Consider the following 19,339-nt stretch of genomic DNA (forward strand, 5'->3'; position numbering starts at 1 on the left):
GTGAATAGTGAATGAATTAATGATTTCGGATTCACAGGATGTTAGACCAAGCAGCTCTCATGACTAATGCGTGATCCTTGAGATGTTCAACATGTTTACTTAACAGGGTTGGAGGTTTCGTCTCTTCGTTGAACGTTTTGGGAAATCATCTTGTTTGTGTCTTTATCTGTCCTCCTTATTAAGCTCTGGACAAGACACAAATGGTTTTCTTAAAATGTTTAACTGATCCTTTAGTTTTTAATTTTTTTTTTTGTAAACAGTCTCAGATAAAATCACTTTTGTTTCAGTCCATATCAGTTTGTTTCCTGAATCTGTCTTTAGACAAAAAGAAATCCTCAACCTTAAACTAGAGCATGGAGGTTTATTCTTGACCTTGGGAACATTTTTCTGTAATAAAACTTAAGGTTCACTTACTAGCTTTTTTCAGAGCTTTCAAGTTTATGCAGCCTTCTTCAGCAAATGGAACTTGCTCAGGTGTTGTCACGTGACCTAAGTAAGGCACATTGGTCATGTGATTACAGGTGTTCGTTTCTGTGAGATACTACATTCGAGAAGTGAATCTAGTAAGTAAAACTTAAGTTGAGTCTATGTTATAACAGAAAAATTAATTTAAATTAACTTAAAATCAATCAGTTATTAACATGACAAAATTAAACTGTCACTGTCAATTCTCAAGTCATCATTTTCTATTTGTAACATTTAATTTTTTCATATTTTAATCATAAAAAACTGGATCAAAGGACTTGCTAACAGAAATATCTTTCCCTCTTTGGTCCAAGATTTAAGCTCCATCCTTTTTTTTGTTGTTGTAATTGATGTATATTTGCCAAACATGTAGATTTTTCTGTATTTTTCTTAAACTGTAATCTATAATCTTTTTTTTTTGTGATGAGGACAGGGCCACAGCATGGCACCGGCAGAAAACCAGACTTTGTTAAAATACGCAATTAAATCTTCACAGTCTGTTCATTTTAAACTTTTTCTGCTGTGTTTATTTTACAAGCAGAATCAGAGGAAACCAGTTTCACAAGGACAAAATTCCTTTGTGTTTCTATGTGGTAAATACAAAGCTGGAATCAACCTTTTTTTTCTTGTTTAGACTTGAATAAATAATTGAATAAAATGTGCCAAATCTGTCCATCACAATGTTAAATATATTTTATTTTATGTCAGAACAAATTAAGACAAAAGAATTTTACAATATTTTTGGATTTCTACAGAACTCTGTATTTGTCATGGAGGAAAAAAACGAATTAATAAATCTCTGTGCAAAATCAAACTGCACCAAATCCAAGCTGCTCATTTAATAATAACTTAAAATATAAAATATAGATTTAGATTGGATTAATTCTGACAAAGACATGTCAACTATTGTTTAACTATTGTTTATCGCTATGTTCTGTTAATTTAACTGCTCAATTTATTAATAAATGCAGCTGATTAGGTCTTTTCCCCATGACACATGCCAGATTCCATAGTTTTCATACTCAAATAAAATGTTTGTAATTGTGGAAAAGAGCGTAAATGACCATCTTTTAAGAGTTTAAAGTCTCTGCCAGTACATTTTCATATTTTCTGGATGGGAAATGAGCAACGTGAATGGAAAGAATACAGGATGTGCTGTTAAAAAGGCTTAAATTACCTTTATGGTTCTTCAGATCTGTGCTGTTTGCGGGAGGAGGCGCCAGCCTGTAAGAACAGATATATAAAAATGTAAAAAAAAAAAAAAATCTGATTATTTGTCTCTGTGTAAATTAAACCTCTGATGGGATTCGGGTGGTAAAAGACAATTCTGTCCTTTTTCTGTATTTATTACCTGTTTTTTTCTTGTGTTTCTCCAATAAAGAATAGTTATTTTTACAGCTTGTCCATCTCCATGTTACTGAAGCTCAGACTATCAGACAGGGACGTGTTGCCACCTGGTGTCCAAACTGCAGATAACAGGAAACAAACAAGAATCAAATACAGTCAGAAAAGTGTAAACACATTTCACATATATCTGCTAATAAAGCAAAAAACATGTTTACTTTCTATTTATGAACATTTTTAATCTAAATCTGGAAAACAAAATTTAAGGATGTTGTTTATTCCCTGAAAGTAATAAATCTCTACAGAGTGTTAGGGCCACATCGAGGAAAGAAAAAATCTGATATTTTGAGAAAAAAGTCGTAATATTACAAAAATAGTAATATTATGAGAATAAAGTCATGATTTTAGGTCCTGTGCTGTTTTAGGGGGAAATTTCAGAATCTTTAAAATGAGGAATGTGAAATTATACTTTAGCAGAGGTTTCAAAAATAAGGAGATACTTCTTCTGAAACATTAACATGATTATTACCTGGTATATACAGGTAACATTAGTATGCGGAGCTGGGACTCACCTTTTCTTCTTCTACACCCATGTTTCATGCTTCACCCGAGAGACTGCGCTCGGTTTAAACAATCTGAAGGTTCATTACCGAGAAATCTAAACGCTGACTCGGGTTAGTTTGACAAAGATCTCCACAACTCTTCACTTCTGGGTCTTGCATTAGAAAGTTGTAAAATAAAAAGCTGTGTATTTGTTTTGTTTTCTGTCAGTAGTTGTGGAATTCTTCAGTCCACTAAAGGCCAAAAAATCATTCATGTAATTCTTCTCATTAGATTCATATTATTAGTCTTTATTTTTTCACTTCATGTTCCATCTGTAACTGTCTCTTTATGTATAAAGACATTAGTTGCACCAAGTCGCCGTATCTCATTATTTTCTTCTTTTTCAGCTCAGACAGTAACACTCATGTCTTTGTCTTTCTGGTTTGAATTTATGGATTTGAGAAGTGATTTAAAAATAAAGTCAGATACTCAACATGTGTCCAAAGTCATTAAAATGTGCAGCTGAACAGCAGAAAATGTATAATTTATACTTTTTGGTGAGCAGTTTTTTATCCAGATGAATGTACATTAGCTCTTTTTATTTTGACTGACACTTAAACTACGTTCACTTATTGAATCTCAGCTGCCCAAACAGAAACTATCTCCAGTGTTTCTTTGCTTAAACTTTAAACAATAAATTAAATTTTACCTTGTTTTTATTGTTTACACTGTTTCAAAAATCTACATTTTAAGACATATGAAAAGTATCAAAGGTTTTCCATGAATTTTCTCCACTAAAGTACATTTAAATTTTCATCATAAAAGTTTAGTTAAAAATAAAACTAAATTATCTAGTTAAAAAAAATAAGTGGGGTATCGTGTGGCGCAGTGGTCTAAGCAGGTGCCCCATGTGTGGAGGCCACAGTCCTCGCTGCAGTCGGCCCCGGTTCGAGTCCCGCATCGGACGGCCTTTGATGCATGCTGCCTCCCCACCTCCTGTCTCTCTCTACTGCACTGTCAATAAAGGCATAAAAAGCCCAAAAAATATACTCAAAAAAAAAAAAACTGGTACGTATGTACATGAAGGCAATAAAATATCTGGTCAAAAAGAAAGTCAATATTTTGTGTGTTAGCAAGCAGCTCTCATTTCAACTGTTTTCATCTGTAAAGCATTTAAAGTGACTCTATTACACACATTGAATTAACACTTACACTCATTTTCAAAAGCTCCTACAAATCTATAAATCTATAAGAACAGCTCAACAGCGAAAGCCTCAAGGTGTTGGACTCACCTGTAAAATCAGTTTGATCATTTGTTCTTCACAGAAGCAGTTTATTCTGAAAGGAAGAGTTCATTTTGTAAAGTGGGTTTGGGTTGTTTCCATGGAAACAGATACTTTAAATGTTTTCACATGAAATACATTTTTGAAAGAACTTGAGGCATCATGGGTTCATTAATGTTATTAATGACGGTAACTTTACGTTTTAATGGATTTCAACAGGATATTCGTTCTTGTCGTTTAATAAATAGTTTGACTCCAAAAGAATTTATTTAATTATCATCACAAAACCTGGTGATTAGTTTTCGTTAGATCAGCTAATCAATGAACTGACTGACTGTTGCAGCTCTTCTGCAAAAACCTCAGGTGTCAAACTTTGCTGGAGCTTTTATTTTGGCGGTTGTGTTCCTGTGGTGCGGTGCAGCAGAATGAGGAGGGAGCGGCAGCCTCTGTACAGGTACACCATTTAATAGTTATTATAGACATTTTATATACATTTCAACAGTTGTATTCTGCTATGTGGTACAATCTTTAAAATCTGCTGTTTCATAGTTTGTAAATCAAAAAAAAAAAAAAAAAAAAAACTTTAACCAAAACTCATCAAAACTCGCAAACTGATCAGAACCTTTTTTTTTATCCATTTTTTGGAAGACTAGAAAAAATACTTTTATTGTATTAATCATGCATTACACAAACAAAAAAAAGTCTTTAGTTACACAGTAAGTTGTAGCGTGGGTGAAAATAAAACAAAAATAAAACGTTTTGTTTGGAGTTGTGATCGATCAGGAGCCGCGCGCGTTACAAATCCCTTCAGTTAGAAAAATTAAATTAAAACCGGAACACGACGATAAAATGAAAAACTTCCCGCGAGTCCGAGCGGGTCGGAACCGGTTCTACTAGATGAGACTAAAAACCATCTAATGATATAAATAAGTAACTCCTGCTCAGTGAAGCTGTGACCGAGAAACGTGGAGAAAATGATCACACAGTGATTTGAGGAGGAGGAGGAGGAGCCTGCAGACCTCTAGAGGATTTACTGCAGCGTCGTCACCTGTTTACACCCAACACTCAGACTGAGACTGTGGTGTGTTCAGGGACTCTGTAAAGCCGAGTATTTCCAAGTTTATTAACAGAGGTTAGTGTCAAACTGCCAAAACATGAACTGTGATGCTTCACTTCAACACGATACATCGCCATCAAACCTTTATCATTTTTTATTTTGTCTTTTTTGAAGGTCTATTTTATTTTAAACATATTTTCTTTATTTAAAAAAACAACTATAAAATCAATCAGCTTCCTCTCTGTGCAGCACTGAGCGACGTCACCTTGGACTCGACAGATCACAGCTACACATGAATAAAACTGACAGTAAAAATGGATTCAAATGTTATTGTAAAAGTCTGATTTCTGCAGTCAAACACTGAATCTTCACGGTGAAACTCAGAATAACAAACACACCCTGAAGTTGTTCCTTTCAGCTGCTCAGCATGTCAGTATCTGATCTGAAGTTTGGGACGAAGGTCGCTTCAAATGAACGAATCCATCACAGAGAAGCTGTATCCGACCGAGGTGTTCATTAATGTTTAAACTCCTACTCAACATTTTCCTGAGGTTGTTGAAGACAAACCAAAACCAGGAGAACAAACAACACGCAAACATGGAGGACGTGGACATTTTTTTTTTTTTTAGCAGCTTTTATATTTTAAAGACAAATCGCTCAGATGACAGATCGTCCTTGAACTCAACGTAACTTTAGCTGACGTCTTCTTCAGCGTCATTCAACTGTATTTGTGTCTCTACCATCAGCCCCATGAGACGTGAACACAGCATCAGGAGAGAATAAAAGGATTGTCCTCCTCCTCCTCCTCCTCAGCAGCTCCCTCCCTCCTCTCTCCTTTACTCTCTACATTAAATCTGTGACAGGATCCAAAAACTGAACCCAGAGTTTGTGAAAAGAACCGGCCTGAGACGGGCCGCAGGTCTGTGAGTCATCGGGGCGTGAGGCGGGCGGGGTCGATGGCAGGACTGGACGGGAAAGAGGAACCAGAATCCTCCTCGGTGACATTTAGAGAAAAAAAAAAAAAAAAACGGATTATAAAAACTAATTTATTTTATACAAACAAAAAAAAAACAACATCTGGGACCACAGTCCTTACATGGGGCGGGGTTTAAACACAGGGCTCTGATTGGGCCACCAGGGGCTGAGGCGACCAATCCTCCACAGCCAATCAGCTCAAACCTCGTCGGAGACAAACGGCGACAGATGATCTGATTTCTAACCCCACGTGTTCATGAAGTTTCTCCAACTTTGACCCGTTTTCAAAAATCCACTCATCCTTTAAAAACACTGTAAAAAAGTTGGGCAGGTTAAAATCTGAGAACAGCTGTTTGTTTGTTTGTTTTTTGTTGTTTTCCTGAAGCTTTGGTTCAGATTTAATTATTAAAAAACTCAAAGAGAAAGAAGCACAGAGGGTTAAAACACGCTTTAAAGGAAAAACCCGCCTCCGATCTTCTTCTTCTTCTTCTGTGGTTCAGCTCAGTTTGTCACGTGCAACACTTTCCAACATTTAAAACCGTTTCATTTACCTCGAGGTGAACGCAGCTTCATGTCAACGTCAACATTTTCCACCATCACGCACATGGCGAACATTTTTCTTCATGGTTAATGTTTCCCGCCTTTTTACAGCAGCATTTGTCGCCTGTTTGTCTCAGCGGTGATGTCACGGCAGAAAACAACAACAGATCGTTGTTGCTATAGAAACCATCACTACTAGGGGAGAGAAACTCAAAACCGCTTGAATAAAAGTCCTGGGGCCGGTTGCAAAACACCTTAAGTTAAGATTTTCCTCAAAGTCTGAGTTAAAGTTTCTTTAAAATATAAACATCTGCTCAAAAAACCCTTAAGTCTTTTTTTTTCTTTTTTTAAGTTTCCTCAAAATGTTCACTGAAGTATTTCAGGTTTTCTCCTTATCTTAGTCTTAAACTTAAGGAATCAATTAAAGTCAGTTAAAGCATTTTACAAAAGACCTTAGTGACCAAACTAAGGAAAAACCTAAAGGTACCACTGACTTCATCTTAACTGAAATATGACCAAACTTTATGGTGATAAATGAAGAGTGTTCCTTATGGCAGCGAATCAACGGTCTCCATGGAAACAGTAGAATTTTACTGCTGCAAATGCCTCAAATTTTTTCCTTAACTAAGAAAACCTTTGAAGAGATTCAAGAGAAATTAAACCTCAAGTTTCAGACTTAAGTATCAAACTTAAGGTGTTTTGTGCAACTGGCCCCCTGCTCTTTTATCAGCGCTGAAAACTTGAACCGATTTATTTTAGCAGGAGCGAAGAGCAACACCTGAGGGCTGCTGCTGATCACCGGGCTCATAACCAATTCACTGATCAATCATTCAATCATTTCAGCGTTTGAAGATGTCCATCACAGTTCTGCAGAGTCCAAGGTGACGCCTTCAGAGAGACACTGGACACTGATTGGCTCGAGTGGTGAAGTTAAAACATGATGTAATAGGTCCGATTCTGTTTGGGGAATTTCTCGACTTTATGAACCGTCACATAAAAAAAAAACAAAAATGCCAAAATAATCCTGTGAGTCGTTGGTTCCTGTCCTGCAGCTGAGCGGCTGGTGCAGAGTTAAGGTGGAACGATATTGTGTTTGTGCAGAAATCAGACGCTGTGGGGCGTTTGCTGAGCGTTGGACGCAGCGCTGGCAGCTCTCCCAGGGACGTTCTCCCGCTGCGAGAACCAAACGTGGAAACATCCGGACGTGATGTTGATGAAAAACACGGCAAACTACAGAACGCTGACGGAAACAAGAACGCCACTGAGCCGGCTCCGCTCCTGTCCGAGCTGCAGGTCAAACTAGCGTTAAAACAAGGGAGGGAGGGAGAGAGGGAGGGAGGAAGGGAGGGAGGGGGTGGGGCTTCATGTAGTGTCATCAGAGCTATGTTCAGACTGGGAGGGGGGGAGATGACATCACAGGACAGGTGAGCTGCAGGTGAGCTGCTGTGTGTCGACCTGCAGGTTTAAACAACATTTCCACAACGTTCCTGAACGTCTCTCAGTCAGTCAGCGCTCCACCTCTTAACTTAAACTGTGTGTGTGTGTGTGTGTGTGTGTGTGTGTGTGTGTGTGTGTGTGTTCAGTCGTCCAGTGGAGATCCTCATCACCTCCAGTCTTTCATTAATATATATTCTGTGTTCAGAGACCTGAACAGACCTGAATCCTTTGTGTGTGTGTGTGTGTGTGTGTGTGTGTGTGCGTGTGTGTGTGTGTGTGTGTGCGTGTGTGTGTGTGTGTGTGTGCGTGTGTGTGTGTGTGTGTGTGCGTGTGTGTGTGTGTGTGTGTGCGTGTGTGTGTGTGTGTGTGTGCGTGTGTGTGTGTGTGTGTGTGAACGCCCTCGCCTCTCTCTCTCTCTCTCTCTCTCTCTCTCTCTGAGTCTCTCGCCCCGCAGTCATCTGATTCCTCCTCCCCCTCTTCTTCTTCCTCCTCCTCCTCCTAGTCTAGACGTAGACCCTGGCGAGGGCGTCGGCTCCGGCGGAGGCGATGTACGCCTTGGAGGGGTGGAAGGCCACGTCGTAGATGGCCTCCTCGCTCTTCTTACGGTGAGCGGTGATCTCCTGAACGCACGTTTTACTGTCGAGGTTCCACAGACGCAGAGAGCAGTCGTGACCTGAGGAGGAGGAAGAGGAGGAGGAAGGGGAGGAGAGGAGGAGGAGGAAACATGTTCGCGATCATGTCAGTGAAAAATTTTGGTGAAAATAAAACCATCACAGATTCTGTTTGATGTGTGCGACTTACTGCCAGACATCAGGTAGATCCCGTTGGGATCCACGGCCAGACTGGTCACTGCGTCCAGGTGAGCCACCATGGCGTGGATCACTTTACCTGCGCACAGACAGGAGAGGTCAAACAGGTGGATGAGAGGCGGTTTATGACGCGTTCATACAAAGTGTGTTTACAGAACGTTATGATGTCACAGGGAAGATGACCTTTAACCTTTCGGATATAAACGGTCATCACTTCATTTTATTATTACTGTGTGAATTCTTCAGCTATGGCCAAATAAATAAACGTGTTATATGAGGTCACAGTGACCTTTGACCTTTGACCACTAAATTCTGATGTTTGCACCAAATGTGAAGAAATTCCCTCAAGGTGTTACTGAGGTGGACAGGTGAGCAGGTGGACAGGTGAGCAGGTGGACAGGTGAGCAGGTGGACAGGTGAGCAGGTGGATGTCTGACCTGACTTGTTATCGTAGAACTTGATGTGTCGGTCTTCGTGAGCGGTGATGGTGACCGGCAGCGTGGGATGACTCACCACCTTGTTGATATGATTGGACCCGGGGAGAGCTGAGGGGGCGGGGTTAAAAACAAAACAAATGATTAAAGAGACGCATTATTACACACTTCTGTGTGTGTGTGTGTGTGTGTCCTTACTGCCATCTCCCTGGCCCTTCAGCACCAGTGCATGCTGGGAGGTCTCCAGGTCGTACACCACCACGTCTCCACTGTTAAAGGACGCCACCATGTGGGCGGGGTCACAACCGTTGAAGTCCACAGATGTGGGAATCCCGTGCTCTGCAGACACACAGACATGTTAGTAAGAGGAAAGTACGTGACAGAAGCAGTTACATCTGGCGGTCTCCTCTGGGGGGGGGGGGCTGCGCCACGTTCTCACCCTTGTTTGTGTTGAAAGTGCCGATGCAGGGGTTCTTCTCTGTCGGGTTCCACAGCTTCACCGTTCCGTCTGCCGAGCAGGACAGGAGGCGGTTCTTGATGCCGCTGTAAGCCAATCCCCACACGGCGTCTGTGTGCCCCAGCCACGAGCCCGCTAGGACGCTGGGATCTGATTGGACAAGAGGAGAAAGCAGGGGAGGAGTCTAGTGTTTAGAAAATGGAGCAACTTTTGCTTTTATACTTCAAATTCGTTTCAAAAGTAGAACCTGAGAGCGAGAACACTTCCAGAAAGAAAGACACGTTTGAAAAGTGACGCCATTTTTCACAGAAACAGTTTTATACATTCAGGTATATTGGTGTATTTTTGGAACATGGGGCACATTTTTGTGCGGTCAGGACATTTCGTCTTCTCCTTGTTCTCAAAATGGTACAATCAGCGTTCACTCCCAGGTCACATCCCGGATTTATCGGCTCCGGCTTCGATCGACATCGATGTAAACACAACTTCTGGGTGAACACGCTAACTGTGAGACAGAGTGAGAGTGAAGCTGCAGCTCACCGTTTCTCTCCTGAGTCTGTGTGTGTGTGTGTGTGTGTGTGTGTGTGTGTGTGTGTGTGTGTGTGTGTACCGTAGGTGTCGTAGGGGTCGACATTTGAGCTGGGGATGTTCCACCACTGGATGGTTGAGTCGATGCCTCCGCTGAAACACTGTTCGCCACTGGAGGTCATCGCCAACGACAACACTGGACCACTGACACACAGAGACACAGACCTTCAGTTACCACACAACAGACAGTAAACCAGCTCTGTGTGTGTGTGTGTGTGTGTGTGTGTGTATAGATACGTACACATGGGCTCTGAATGTGTAGATGGGTTCCACATCAAAAGAGGCACTTCTGCAAAAACAGTGGAAATAAAACATTATCATCTTCATCACCACCCTCCTCTTCATCCTCATCCTCATCTCAGCAGCTTTTATCTAAAAGGCTGAAAACACGGCGTCTCCTCTCAGCTGAGCTCCGTGGTGATGTGGTGCGCTGTGGTAAATCTTGAAGGGGGATTCTTTACAGGGATTATGTGCGGGACACTGACTGTATTTGAAGTTTAGCTGAACAGTGTCAGATGAGGCAAATGAGATGCTAATACTGAAGCGCTGTCGGCGGCGAGGAGACAGGATTTTCCTCTGAAGTCAAGAGAGTCAACACAAAGAAACATCCTGTGATCTGTCACCAACTCCCTCTGATGAGACCGCACAGATATACTGCACATACACTTCAACTGTGCAATCACACCATATATTGTCACATTTAAGTTGTTTTATTTATATATAAATAAATATATAGTATAAGGACATATTTTCACTTTTATCTTTATATTTTATCTTAATAATCTTACTTCTTATTCTCTATTCTTTGTTGTTTTCTGTTCATGAGAGAGAGCACCTGTAATGCAACCTAATTAAAGTATTCTGATTGATACACACCGTCTGTGGATAAACTTTAAATAAAACTGACACCTTCCACCATAGTTTCTCTGTCTAGGCAGAATCTGAATATGACACAGACATGAAAAAATATAAATATATATTTTTCAACCCTTTTAGCAGCTGCATGTGGAGACAGAGTGATTTTAGTGACGTTTTGTCAAAAATAAATTAAGAAATTAATTTATAGTGAAAAGAAATCTAACACTGAGTAACCTGTAAACTCTGTGTAGAAAGACAGAGCTGCAGCAGCCGCCACGCACACACAACTCACATGCAACGCATACGCAACGCACATGCAGGCAGTGTGTTCCCAGCGTTAATTCTGTCATGTGCCCCAAGTGGTTTCAAAATGAAATCCTCCAACTGCTGCCAGAGAGCTAGATACTGGATACTATGCCAAGAGCAAAGGCATGCACAAGACTTTTATTGTGAAGTAGCCGCCTGCACTCGACCGGTGGACAACTGCGCTCTAGATGAGCATGAATGATCAGTTAATTAGGTTAATTACATCCTCTACTTGAACAACAGTGGAAGCTGGTGGTTGGTAACGCTGCCTCTTTGTCACTTATTAACTGCTTCAGGTGTCACTGACGTACTTTTTGGCGGGGACGGTCTTGGTGAGGTTCCACAGTTTGAGGGTGTGGTCCTCGGACACGGTGACCAGGCAGGGCTCGACAGGGTGGAAGGCCAGCGCTCGAACGCCGTCGAAGTGGCTCCGCAGTGTGTACTTCGGGTTCCACGTCTTCCTGAATGAAGACTCCTTATTGGATGGCAGCTGAGGTAAACACACGACACGTGATTAAAGTCATTTCACACAGGTCCGAGTCTTTAAACCAATGTGCGGTTTGTTCGTGTCTTACGTCGTAGCTGTAATCTGTGTCATCGTTTGTGACGGTGAGGTCAGCGAGGTCACCCAAACCCAGCACGCTCTCCAGCACGTCGTCCGACCCCCCCAACAGGAAGGACTTCCCCCCGCCGGTAGGAAATGGCAGAGGCTCAGCTACAGAGAGAAAGACATAGAGGAACTTTAATAAAACACTTATCTCTTATCAAAGTGACGTCACTCTCTACTCGTCTCTGCAGTGACACCTACAATACAATAACTGTCTAATGCATGTGAGGGATTTTACTTTCTAACTGCTTCCACCCTCAGATCTGAGCAGCAGAGCCTGCAACACATGTAACAAAGATAAAACACAAAACCCTCCAACATCTGCTCCATTACATTCATGTCACGTCTATAAATCTGCATTAAATCCTCATGTGTTGACTCTGGGCGACATGCCGAGGCAGAGCCGACAGGGGACCGGCTAAGACGGAGCAGTCTGCCGACATGGAGCCGACGTTGAACCGGCATCCTGCTGATCTTTTGCAAGTTTGGAACTCAGTATCTTAAAGGGTCAGATTTGTAAATGAAATGCTGCGTTTCCTCTGATGATTGACATCAGAAGCTAACAGTAACTCCTGATGCAGCACCTTCACATCCAGACTGAATAACTTCCACACACACGCACGCACGCAATCGTCATCTGTTCACATGTAAATCATCACATGGATTTGTCTCTATGACAGAAAACTAGATCTTTTTTTCATGCTTGTATTTAATCTGAGTTTCTCACCCCACTCCGTCCCGTCTCCAGAGCTCCGAGCTTCGCCCGCTCCCTCTCCGTCCTCGCCCGTCACCAAGAAGTCAAACTCCTTCAGAGCCTCCTCTGTGTCGGCGTCGTCCTCCGACGCCAAGCCCTCGTTCCCGACCTAGAGGAGGAGGAGAGAGGGAAGAATTAGGAAAAAAATAAAAACTTTGAAGGAAGTGGGCAAGGAAAGAGAAAGGAAGGAAGGAAGGAAGGAAGGAAGGAAGGAAGGAAGAACAAAATGAAAACAGGGAGAAAACGAGGGAGGGACATCAGAGGAGGAGGGAAGAGGGAAGGAACGAAGTAGATAGGGAGGAAGGAAAATATGTGTGTGTGTGTGTGTGTGTGTGTGTGTGTGTGTGTGCGTGCCTTGGTCTTGTGTTTCTTGGCTCGGTGGTGTTTGTCGGTGCTGATGTCGTCCATCAGGTCTCCCTCCTCATCCTCGTCTTCATCGCTGTCCTCTGCGTTTTCTAGGAAGTTAAACGTCTCCAGAACGTCACCTGGACTCCTGGACACAAAAACATTCACGTGTTACCTCTGTGTGACCTCTGACCCCACTATCTGTGTGTGTGTGTGTGTGTGTGTGTGTGTGTGTGTGTGTGTGTGTACCTCTTGCTGTCCTTGCGGCGCTCCGTTCCGTTGATCAGGTGCTGCAGGTTCTTGTTCTCCACGGATCCGTTCTGCTCTGATCCCGACAAGCCGAGCAGAGAGCGAACCCTCTGGGTGCGAACATCCAGGATGGTGTCCGTGTATCCGACTTCCTGCAGGTACCTGAACACACCACACACAAAATTGCATATGGACTGTTGATCACACTCAGAACAGGAAAACAGTAACTAGCTGATTAGTGTGATGATTGCCAATTAATTTTCTGTTGATTGGTTAGTTGTTGCATGTTAATATTTGTGTGTGTGTGTGTGTGTGTGTGTGTGTGTGTGCGCTCTTACTGTCTGAGCAGCTGTCTTCCTTGTTTCCAGGTGAGCTGACTGTTGGCGGGAACAGCAGAGACCTCTGAGTCTTTGGTGTCTGGAGGACGAACACAGAACAGACAATGAGGCGACACAGGGACTGTTGTCCTTTTATTTCTGGTTATTTATTTTATTTCTACTTTTATTTCTGGTTTTACTCTCTTCCAAACATCTCCTCTCTTTTAGCACTTCATTATTTTATCTTTATTATTTTGTTTCATTTTGATTTGATTTGTAATATCCTACTTTTATTTCTGTTTTAGAGTTTTATTATTTTATGTGCAACACAAATTAAGTCTGATTGATTGATTTTTAATCTACAGTGCGACGCCCTCGATGAGATCCTAGTCACTGGGTCAGTGATAACTCTGGGACTGAGAGGACTGATCCTAACCAGGAGGAGCGCTGAATCCGATCAATACGATGAGTTCAAGTGTCGGGAGAGGGAAAAAAGGTAACATGGAGGAGAGAAGTAAGAAGAAGGAAGTGAAGAAAGAGAGGAAGAGGAGGAGATGAAAGCAGGATATAAAGCTGAGAGAGAAGAAGAGATTAAAGTGGAGGGAGATGAGAGTGTAACAGAGTCCGTATTCCCTCTGCTGGTTTCACTTTGGAACAAACATGTCTCCTCGCGTCGGGTCACGTACCTGATTCAAAGCTTGGCATCTTCATCTCTCCTTGGTTCAACTCTGTTCCATATTTTAACTTGTGATATTTTGCTCTGAGGAGGAAACGGAGGAAAACATTTATGATCCAGCTCGATTCAAGAACAAGACGGAAGTAAAAGTTCAGACTGAGGCTGTGAAACTGATCACACACTGGAAAACCAAAAGTGAAGACAGTTTTATTCTTACTCCCACTGACCCTGAACCCTCAGACTGCACTGCAGAAGCCTGAAGCTCCAGGCTGAACCCAGATCAGTTTTCCATACCGACTCCGATTCATCAGTTTGGGCCGCAAACAGAATTTATATACATCACATTACTGTTTTAAAAACAGATTCAGATCCGTCAGTTCACCAAAACCTGAACGTTACATCGTACAAGTCGACTCTACGGCTCAACACTTAGAGAAGTTAGACAGCATTAGATTGTATAGGGGTGCCTAATAAAGTGGACACTTTTCCCTTCTTCCCATCAACACATGAATGCAACACAGCTGTAGACTTGGATCGGCCTGTGCTTGCAGCTGTATTTGAAATCAATGCTGACATTTAACTTTGATAAAGGACAAAAATAAACCTGATTAAACATCGACTGTGTCAGATTTTTTTTCCCTGCAGCAAGTTTCAAGCCTGAAAGTCGATTTTCATAGAAACAAAGTGAAACCGAAGGTCGTCTGGAAGGAGGGAAAACAAACTTCTAGGGAAACGATGAAGCACATGATTTTTAATAAAATGACTAAAGCGTGAAAGAAATCAGCAGCACGGCCCTTTAATGTTGTGATAATGAGTAACATGATGACAGGAGAAGAAGAGTCAGTGACACTGAAGGGTTTCTTACCTCTCCTGCTTCAGAGCGTATTCTAACATCTTTATTCTTCTGACCAGGTCGTTCTTCAGGTTCTCCTGACCTTTCCTCTCTCCCTGCAGGAACGCTATCCTCGCCTGGACACACAACACAACACACACAGAGAAACAGACAGACAGACAGACAGACAGACAGACACACACACACACACACACAGAGACAGACAGACAGACACACAGAGAGAGAGAGAGATTCACAATTCATGTCGTCATCCACCAGAGTCAATGTGATCAATGTGATCATCGCCTGATTTTAAAAAGACAATTAAAAGAGGCATTAATAAGCTCTCAGATGGGATTCATTTAAATATTTACTTCTATTATTTCAGTTGTTTTTTTAAAATAATACCTATTTACATTATATTATATATTTAGATCCCCAATAACAACTGTGTTGTAACCATGGCTAGTCTTCCTGGGGTCCCCTTAAATTCATCAACCAACACAAATCTGTCTAATAATACAATAACTCACTATTCAGTGATTTCACTTCTCAACAACAGAGAAGAAAACTTTTCATAATTCAATCCAATAAGTCACAAAGAAAAATTAAATAAATATGTGGGATGAACCAGCTGCTGCATCTATTTCCATTTCAGAAAACAAACTAAATTCTTATAAACAAGAAAGTCATAATGTTCTATACTATTGTGTAAACCATGTCAACAAATGTGGAAATGAATTAATTCCAACTTCATATCCACGTCCATGTTTAGACACTTTCTTCACTATCAAGTCGACCTGCAGTGACTCTGTGAGGAGTCTCTCGCTGCGGCCTGTAAACGCTCAGCAGGTGTTTGTTAATGACAGAGCTGTGCAGTGGATGATTGACAGCTCTCCGAATCCCTCCCACACTGGGCTGAGACTGATTTTCAAACTGCACAAAAACACCTTCACACACAGTCGATCTGTTTCACTTCAGCAGTTTTCCTGACGAGGAGCTGTTCGCTTTAAATCAGCCGCTGCGTCTTCAGCATCAGATCTCTTTGAAGGTGTCTCAGTGATGCGTCTTAATCCGTCCACGTGGATAAACTGTCATTCAACTGCAAATTAGGACGCCACCATTTAAGCCTGTGTGAGAATTCAGAGTGCCCCTCTTCTTCTGTGGTATCGGTTTTACAATGGATACGAAGCATCAACACAGGAACTTCTTCTTCTTGGTTTTATGGTGCCTGCCACACGTCTATTTGACCTGATCCTGGAAAGACGGACAGGTAATGCCCTGATGTTTAGTTCATACTTCCTCTGGTCTCTGGAGCTTATTGGACAAAAAGCACCTTCTGATAAATAAATAGCTCCTCCCACTTCACAGGTTTGTTATTACTGATGGAAATGATGGAGAAAACTATCAGGACGAATTATCCTCTTTTACGAGAGACACATGGACAAACACTGAAAACCCTGAGCCTCCACATCACCCCCATCACCTGTCCATCAGCAGCACTTCCTGTCTGACTGACCACACCTGTCTGTCTCTCTGTCCATCTGTCCGTCTGTCTGTCTGTGAGCAGCTGCTCCTGAAACCCAACACTGACGGAGGCCGGAGGCTCAGAGCTATTTATACCAGCGCACACACACTGAGAGCTCTCTGCCAGCGTGCCCATGGCAACAGGGGGGGGGGGGTCGAGGCAAAACTGGGGCGGTTGGGGGGTCGCGACTTCCTCTAGTGAAGGTCGCCATGACGACGGGGAAACTAGAGGTCCTCCCCCGGGCCAAAACAGAGAGAGACAAGGATAGGGAGTCTGGGAGGCGGATTACATAACACACCACACTAATTCAGATGTGCTCCGATTGGCCGGCTCTGTGATTGACAGCCACAGCTCCACAGCACCCCCGACATCACTCTGACATACCAGAAGACCAGTGTGTGTGTGTGTGTGATTGCTACATGATCGCTGCTCATACATACCTACACACACACACACACACAGTAAACAACCACACATTTGACCCACGTTCAGCAGCTCAGTCGACTGTGACGAAGAGACTTGAATTAAAGGACAATTCCTCTAAAACGCAGCAGTGATTTGAGTTCACTGTGAGTCACAGACGGTTACTGGGAACTGACAATGACTCATTATGCAGTCAGGGCATTGATCACATGTTTTTATGACTGTTGTTCATCTAAACAGAACAAATACAGATTTATCAATTAACTGATCATCAGAAAATTAACTTCCATAACAGATGAATCATTCCAGTGATGATTTAAGATGAGAAATGTGGAACGTGATGGTTCCAGCTCGTCCACTGTGACGTCTCTGTCGCAGGAAATTGAACTATCTTTGGGTTTTGGGCTGTCGGGGTCTCACAGGTTTCATAAACCAAACAATCAATTCATCTAGAGATCAATCGTCAGATGAATTGTTAATAAAAAATGATTGTTAGTTGCAGCCTTAGATCTAAATATATCAAACTGTACATATCCTCTGTCAGATGCTACTTTTATTTCCTTAAGGAAAAACCCAGGAGTGTTTGCACTGTGCTCTTGCGTAATCTAGTTTTAACTTGAATATTTGCTGTCACACACTCTTACAGTGTGTGTGTGTGTGTGTGAACCAGCGTCCGTCTGACGTTTAGTTAATGTTTGTCGTGTTGCTGCACTTTGAGCCAACACACAGACATCCAGCTGTGAAAAACGTTTTATAGTCACAACTTCATCGTTTCTCTTCTTCTCTGAAAATCTTGGGAATGATGCTCAAGACCGAAGAACATGTGGAGACGTCAGCTGGTGCTGGAGGTCGAAGCGTGACGGACATTTCTCTTTCATGTTTTATAGACGGAAAAAGAAAAAAATCATATTGCAATTATTTTTTGGCAGATATTGCAACACGAGTCTTTATGACACATTTCACCTTTTATCAAAAATACTGCAGCTGCTGTGATTTAGATTTTGCACGTGGCCACACTGCGATTTCGATAATATTTCCATTAATTGTTCAGCTTCGGTCCGACCTACACCTGAACCTGGATGATAAATCCAGGTGTTTAAAAACATGTGGCCTTTCTAATGTTTGATGAATCCGCCCAGCCTTTACTTTAAAAAGAGGTTTTATCTTTTGAAAAGCTGGTTTCAGTGGTAGAACAGAAGAGAATCTACAGGACTGTGAAAACACCTTTGTCTCGTCTTGAACACCTGTGCCGTCAGCTTTACTTCACACCTGTTCAACCTTACAACAGAGTGATCCTAACACAAGTCTCAACATCGTGTTTGTTTATGACACCTCTAACAAGAAGACGCAACATCCCATCATCCATCACTTCCTTACTCAACTGCACCTGTTCATGTGATTGGCTGGAGCTAAAAGTCCCTGGGGGATTTTACAACACACATCACAACTACACAACTAAACACAACAGTTCCTATCAGTCGGTTCAAAGCCGTGACGACTGAAACTCCTCCGCTCTCCGTTACTGTGTTTAACTGTTTGTTTGTTTTGTCCTTCAGTATCTTGTGTATTTATTCTGTTTCACGTCATGATTCCTCCAGGTTTTAAATAAAGGTTGAACAATGTTGAATCTCTTCACAAAAAGTTCATCTGGACTCTGAAGTCTCATCGTCTGTTCTCAGCTGAGGACTGAGGCCACACCACCCCTCCCGCCCCGTGCACCTGGCGAGCATGAATCAAGTGCTCCTTAGGGGGCTGGAGTGAGGTCAGAGCAGCGGGGTGATGGTGATGACGAAGGGGTGTGTGTGTGTGTGTGTGTGTGTGTGTGTGTGTGTGTGTGTGTGTGTGAAGTGAGCTCACTGGCCCAGATTTACCAAGCTGACAGACTCGGACTAAACAGGGGTGGGGGGAGTCATCAGCCATTCCTCTGAACAACTGCATCACACACACACATATACACACACACACACACACACACACACACACACACACACACACACACACACACACACACACACATAACTCTTAAATGAATGAATTACTGAGAGTAAATATTAATTTCCACCAATTTCAAACAACTGAAATTTTAAGTTTAAAGCAACAATCAAAAGTTGTCATGTGGCTTTAACTGTCGTCTTCATTTTGTTATTGATAGGTAGTGTGTGTGTGTGTGTGTGTGTGTGTGTGTGTGTGTGTGTGTGTGTGTGTGTGAGTGCGCTTCAATTATTTCAGGGACGTCTACTTTTAGCGTCCAGCTGGGACGGGGCCGTCAGAGCAGGGCCCAGTAGGCCAGGACGCCTAATTACAGCCTGGCGTCCCACAGCCCTGCCCTCCTTATCAAAACATGGAGTCACCGCAACGCCGCCTCAACCCCGCCTTACTGATACACACCGACTCTCCAGGTGAACAGGCTGACCTTTGACCTCCTGGCTACAACTAGAGTGTGTGTGAAACGTGTGTTTTCCAGTCCGTCAGCACAGTGGCGTGTTAACACAAAAAAAAAAAACCTCAGGGT

General features: G+C 42.3%; 1 protein-coding gene across 1 annotated transcript in view; it reads right to left on the bottom strand.

Moving 5' to 3' along the window:
• Positions 1 to 8,084: 8,084 nt before the first annotated feature.
• strn3 (striatin 3) overlaps positions 8,085 to 19,339 on the bottom strand; it is a 20,102-nt gene continuing 8,847 nt past the window's right edge. Inside the window, exons 2-16 of the mRNA XM_022764720.1 lie at positions 14,910 to 15,013; positions 14,055 to 14,128; positions 13,390 to 13,468; positions 13,052 to 13,213; positions 12,812 to 12,950; positions 12,431 to 12,566; positions 11,672 to 11,811; positions 11,408 to 11,586; positions 10,174 to 10,221; positions 9,955 to 10,076; positions 9,327 to 9,494; positions 9,086 to 9,226; positions 8,891 to 8,998; positions 8,446 to 8,532; positions 8,085 to 8,317 (exon numbers count right to left, since the gene is read on the bottom strand). Of these exons, the coding sequence (XP_022620441.1) occupies positions 8,148 to 8,317; positions 8,446 to 8,532; positions 8,891 to 8,998; positions 9,086 to 9,226; positions 9,327 to 9,494; positions 9,955 to 10,076; positions 10,174 to 10,221; positions 11,408 to 11,586; positions 11,672 to 11,811; positions 12,431 to 12,566; positions 12,812 to 12,950; positions 13,052 to 13,213; positions 13,390 to 13,468; positions 14,055 to 14,128; positions 14,910 to 15,013 (1,857 nt within the window). The 3' untranslated portion in view covers positions 8,085 to 8,147. The remainder of the gene's footprint in view (positions 8,318 to 8,445; positions 8,533 to 8,890; positions 8,999 to 9,085; positions 9,227 to 9,326; positions 9,495 to 9,954; positions 10,077 to 10,173; positions 10,222 to 11,407; positions 11,587 to 11,671; positions 11,812 to 12,430; positions 12,567 to 12,811; positions 12,951 to 13,051; positions 13,214 to 13,389; positions 13,469 to 14,054; positions 14,129 to 14,909; positions 15,014 to 19,339) is intronic.

The sequence above is a fragment of the Seriola dumerili genome, unplaced genomic scaffold, assembly GCF_002260705.1.
Source record: "Seriola dumerili isolate Sdu_G_001 unplaced genomic scaffold, Sdu_1.0 BDQW01000565.1, whole genome shotgun sequence".
Taxonomy (NCBI): Eukaryota; Metazoa; Chordata; class Actinopteri; order Carangiformes; family Carangidae; genus Seriola; species Seriola dumerili.